The 6000-nt window shown below is 39.2% G+C and overlaps 1 protein-coding gene across 1 annotated transcript; it reads left to right on the forward strand.

Annotated features, from left to right (window-relative positions):
* The first annotated feature begins 1754 nt into the window (after positions 1-1754).
* Positions 1755-5751, forward strand: LOC143007726 (histamine N-methyltransferase-like). The gene is made up of 6 exons (XM_076159175.1): positions 1755-2054; positions 2203-2255; positions 3024-3131; positions 3489-3619; positions 4113-4206; positions 4683-5751. The coding sequence occupies exons 1-6, from the start codon at positions 1918-1920 to the stop codon at positions 5033-5035; spliced, it is 876 nt and encodes a 291-aa protein (XP_076015290.1). The 5' UTR covers positions 1755-1917; the 3' UTR covers positions 5036-5751.
* The last annotated feature ends 249 nt before the right edge of the window (positions 5752-6000 follow it).

Raw genomic sequence — 6000 nt, forward strand, 5'->3', positions numbered from 1 at the left:
AAAAATAATTGAATATCAGTATCCGCACAGACTATACAGGTAGATAAAGCCTTCAACACCGAGGTACGTCACACCATACAAAAGTGCATTAATGAGGATATGAAATGATCGTGTCTGTTCAAAAGATATTGTGATTTCTTATCTCTAGTGGGAAACTCAAACTCAAGATTAGGCAACTGGGGATGATGGGCCTTAAAAAAAATCATTATAATAAGAAAACATAAAATTGAGTCTCTGCACAAACATTTTTCATTGCATAAGAAACTAAAATGTACATGACACACTAAAGTAAAAAGGCATTAAAGAATATGTGAAAGAATATGAACATGGTGCTTGTTGGTATTTGTCATGTTTCATGCACGGGATCATCGATGTCCATGAATACTATATCTAAAGTTCTAAGGCTTTAAATGTAACAATACCAGTGGGTGGGAAAGTAAAAGAGACAAGATTATCAGTCACATTGTGTATTTTACCCTGTAGGTAAGACAGTACTTTAAATTGTACAAATATTTTGGATAAACATGTGTGTACCTGAAACCCTAAGCATATAACAGTAAATAAGCAGTTGACCAACTGATGTGATCAACAGTGTTAACATTTGATTAACAGCTGCCTCGAGGGCAAATGATGAAACAGTTGGCTTACACAACCGAAGCTCATCTGCATGCTGGCTCTCCTCAACGGGGTCTTAATTTGTCTGCAGTTGGGGGCAGGCAGGCAGGCAGGCAGGCAGGTAGCAGGATACTGTAAGGAGTGCAAATGAAGCTGCACCATCAAGCCAACAACTTTAGTCTGGCAAAAATAACCATTCAAATTTGATCAAACCCAGATTCAGCTATGTTATCAAATGATACTTTGCAACATCATGCGCTTCAGGGAGGCAGTAGCTCAGCAGGTAGAGCTTCTGCCTGGGAACCGGAGGGTCGCCGGTTGGAGTCCCTGCCCAGGTGCCCCTGAGCAAGGCACCGAACCCTCAATTGCTCCCCCCTCTGCAAAGGGTGGTAATTTAATGTAAGTCGCTTTGGATAAAAGCGTCTGCCGAATGGTCGTAATGTAATGTAAATGTAATGCTCTAGTTGGTTAGAAACACAATTTTACAGTAATTCATCTTTTCTTGCACACGTTGTCAAATCCATTTTTGACTTGGTGAACTATTGCCAGATTCAATTTGGAAACATTTGCTAACAAACAGAATTGCCAGCTGTTATAATCGTGCCAGTGTTGGGCCCAGGTAGCATGGAGCAGAGAGAGAAGAGAGCCTTCCTTTAGCAGGAGAGGTTCAAGGTAACAGGTCAATGGCACAGTCAGATTCAGGGAAGTGGCCTCAGTCTTGTTAAAAACCTTCTTTAGATCATGGTGATGGTAAATGACGCCAACACTAGGGTAATATAGAGCGGTCTGGATAATGTGATTGAAGGGCTGGAGGAAGAGTTACAGTCGGTGACTGAAGTGGAGGAGAACAGAGTAGAAGACAAGTCTTGGAACATTCTGCTCGCCAGCCAATAACTCTCCCTGAACACTAACCCACGAGAAGAATGAGACATTTAAGCCACAGTGTAGTTATATGGTAAACACTTTCTGAACAGGCGAGAATGGTGAGTGATGAGACACAAAAGGTAAACATGTAAAGTACGAGCCTCGAGGGATGCAGACGATTTCTTAAAAGGGAGCAGGCTGATGCGTAGAGTCAACCAGTCTGTGCACAAAAGGGGTTGTAGTGCTCTCAGCTCTTCCTCTCCACTCCACACACTGTAGGTGAGTGTTTGTTTGTTTTTCTTACAGTGCATTGTGTCGCCTTTATGATGTGACATCATCGTTACATAAAATTATCTTTTTATAAGGACGTTGTAGGCTTAATGAATGTTGATCACATGATTTGCAATTGTTGTGTTCAAAGAATTGCAGGTTTCAGTCATGGCAACAGAGGCAGAGACGCCTGAACTTTATGCGGGCTATCTTACCGAAAGCTTTCATCATTTCCTGAAACTCTCAGATTTAAAAGAGTCCCAGCTCCAGTTTTACGACAATGTCCTGCCAGCAGAATTTAAAAGGTACGGCTTAATTTGATACTTGTTTTACTACATTTAACTTACATTACATGAAATATAATATTTATAGATAGTCTTTTGGACAAAAAAGCCATTCTTTATATCTTAGTATGCTTATAACGTGTGATCCCCATCTCTCCTGTTGATGCAGAATTGGAGCAGGTCAAAGCCAAGTGGATGTTCTTGGTGTGGGAAGTGGTGGAGGTAAGAAATGAAACACATGGATCAGTGAGAGCTTTGGGCTGGGTGGGGAAGTTTCTTGACTTTGCCTGATCAGTGTGAGTGCTACTCCTGGTGTCTTGCACACCTCATTGTTTCTTCTTCTTATTGTTATTATCATTCTGCCTGTTTTTGCTCACTCATAACTCAACAAAGTGTGTGCCACGCAATCTGAGCATAGGTTCATATTCATGCTTCATGGTACTAAGACAAGTTTGGAATTGTTAGTCTGCGCTATGACTTGTTAGACAGAAATTGTATTTATGCCCTAGGAACTACAAACCTGTTTCATCTGTTCAAATGCTCATTTGTGCTATGTTGGTGGAAAGCAAACAAGCTCCTCTAACATCATCTAAAGTGTATTTAATGAGTCATACTGCTGCAGAGTGTCTAGTGCAGTACTTTGATTACGCACATGGTGGTGCCATTTCACTATGAAATTCCCCTCAAATCCAGCTCATCTTCTTTATCTGTCATTGGGTCATATTCTTTCATGCATGGTTACTTGAGTGTGTTAGATATTTTAATTTCTCATGCAATATCTGTGTACAGACTCCATATTCTCCTCCTTCTGCTTCATGCAGGTGCATCACATTATGTGATGTAGCTGGATGTTGAAGGCTTAATTAATATTAAGTGCAGATCCTCTGCCCTTACTCAAAGACTGACTTGAGAAAATGAAGCAAAAATGACACAAATATTCATACTGAAGTTTTCACACCACATCAAAGGTATTTTCCTGTTTCTTTTCAGGGGAGAATGATGCTCGGATCCTCACTCTCCTGCAGTCTACGTTACCTGATGTTTCCATCTCTGTTGACATTGTGGAACCCAGCTCAGATCTTAGAGGAGAGTTCAAGGGTACTGTCCATTCAAAGCAAACTTGAGCTTCTCTGATGGCATATTTGTTATCATTTGAAATGTGCATTTGGTTGAAAGAATTGATCATTGTCTATGATAATAATATTGCTATTATAAATTAACCTTCAATCTACGCCACTTAAGTCATTTAACCAGCCATCTCATGATAATGAGATGTGATGTGCAACCAAGTTTAGGGAGAGGAGGAATCTACAACTTTGTTCTTCCATGAGTAAAATGTCAACTTTAATGTGTTATGTTCAGAACCGGTGTTACAAATACAATGTTCAAAAGATTCATCAGTAAACATCCCTGTTTCCTCCTTTCTCTATTTGTTCTACCACGTCTGTCTTGTAGAGCTGCTGTCCAACACTGAGCACCTCCAGAAGATTCCATTTGCTTGGCATAATATGACAGCTGAAGACTACATAAAGGAAGTCAATGGGAAGGAAGACCTGAAAAGATTTGACTTCATACACCTGGTGCAGGTATTCATAACCATGCTGTATGATTTGACAAGCTGGTCTGATGAGGCTCATCGGTCAGACCATTGATGTTGCTGGTCACCCATAATGCCTTTCAGATAGGAGGCTCAATCTGCTTCACACTGCGAGTCAGAGAGTATGAAATATATGGATTCGTATTAGGGTATACTGAATGTTTCAGTAGATTATCCATCTGACATAATGTGTAGTAAGTCTCTGTGCCTTTGTGTCAACATGAAGCATGAAGGGGCTCTGGTAAAGCAAATATAGAAATACTCAACACCAGATCATTATAACTATTATTATACTTGCAGTGTTTATTCATTTCATTCATTATTACATTTCAAAATTTTTACTATTTTTTTCCTAGTTATAATTGTTAAACACTGGCTGTAATACTCCATTGATACTAAACCTAAATCTATGCTATTTATGCTATAAATAAAAACCTTTAACATGACGGTGACATGTTCTCTCACACTCTTCTGCTTGACAGGTGCTTTACCATGTGGATGACGTTTCCGAAACCATCAAGTTCTTCCACAGCCTGCTGAAAGAGAACGGCAAGCTTTTGATCGTTCAATGCAAAGGTGAGTAGAAAATGACTGAATGCACTTAATCAAATAATGCCACAGACTGCCTTAAAGGTGCCATATGATGTAATCTTAGAAATATAATCAATGATTCTTGGTGTAATTAATGTAAAATCTGGAGACAGTGGTTATTATGACTGTAGTCTCACATAACAGCTAGAATTGTGTTGGATCATGTTTCTGAAATGACCACTGTCTTGTTTCTCCTGTTTTTGAATACTTCAATGGCGATAGCAATGGCTTCCATTTTGCATTTTGTGTTGAAAACCAAACCAACAGATGATGTGAATGAAGCTATTATACACACTATATACACAGTGTGAAATTATGTACTGAAAATCACCACTTCCAAACCTTTTAGTGATAATTAGATGTCACGATATCACTGTTAAGCTCCTTTTCTCTGTAACACAATATACAATGATTTTGTTTCTGAAATGCATCTGTAATTGATGGTCCTCTGTCTTCTCCAGCCGACTCTGGCTGGGACATCCTGTGGAGGACTTACAAACAGGAGCGCAGAAATAGCATCAGGCCCAACTACATCAATTCAGGAGATGTAGTTTCCCACTTGAAGAGCCTGGGTCTGAAGTTTGAGGAGAACCCAATTCCTGCGACCTGTGACATCACTCATTGTTTTAAGGAGGACGATGAGATGGGAGAACTTATGTTGTATTTCATGACAGAACAAGAGCACTTCCACAAGAGCCTCACCCCAGAGCTCAGAGCAGAAATCTTAGACCATCTCAGGAACAAGTGCAGCATTGAAAAAGATGGCAAGATAATGTTTAACAGTGATAGCTGCGGCATAATTGTTCATGCTTAAATATGAATGTTTAACTTCTGATGGCCCCCATTGTCACAATTCCAACTTTGTTGAGGTCCACCTTAACATTACATAAACAGCTTTAGGATTGTTGGATTTTAGTTCAGCTTTAGTTTTGAAAAAATGTTTTGTTTTATTTCTGCCAGTTTTTAGACTTAGCTCTGTTGTTGCAAATAGCTTTGATGTCTAATTTCACTCCGTCTAGAAACTTTCACAGAGTACATTGTCAGGAACAGCAAACTTCAGGCGAGTGATTGGGCAAGAGAGAGAGAGACAGAGAGAGAGAGAGCCCCTTATGATACTGAGGTCCTCGAAATGTGACAGCATTTTCTCAGGACACCCATTTAGTCTGAAAAAGTTGTGCGTTTCTGTCCCTTAATTTTGCCGATAGATCAGCTAGAGGCCAATCTGGCCTGTGTTGTGAACACTGCAGTATGACTACATGTAATATCTTTAGAACTCATTATCACAAGTCAATCTTTAAAAAATAATTGAATATCAGTATCCGCACAGACTATACAGGTAGATAAAGCCTTCAACACCGAGGTACGTCACACCATACAAAAGTGCATTAATGAGGATATGAAATGATCGTGTCTGTTCAAAAGATTTTGTGATTTCTTATCTCTAGTGGGAAACTCAAACTCAAGATTAGGCAACTGGGGATGATGGGCCTTAAAAAAAATCATAATAATAAGAAAACATAAAATTGAGTCTCTGCAAAAACATTTTTCATTGCATTAGAAACTAAAATGTACATGACACACTAAAGTAAAAAGGCATTAAAGAATATGTGAAAGAATATGAACATGGTGCTTGTTGGTATTTGTCATGTTTCATGCACGGGATCATCGATGTCCATGAATACTATATCTAAAGTTCTAAGGCTTTAAATGTAACAATACCAGTGGGTGGGAAAGTAAAAGAGACAAGATTATCAGTCACATTGTGTATTTTACCCTGTA

The sequence above is a fragment of the Genypterus blacodes genome, unplaced genomic scaffold (assembly GCF_046128005.1).
Source record: "Genypterus blacodes isolate CSIRO-AG114 ecotype Tasmania unplaced genomic scaffold, CSIRO-AGI_Gbla_v1 ptg000093l_1, whole genome shotgun sequence".
Lineage (NCBI taxonomy): Eukaryota > Metazoa > Chordata > Actinopteri > Ophidiiformes > Ophidiidae > Genypterus > Genypterus blacodes.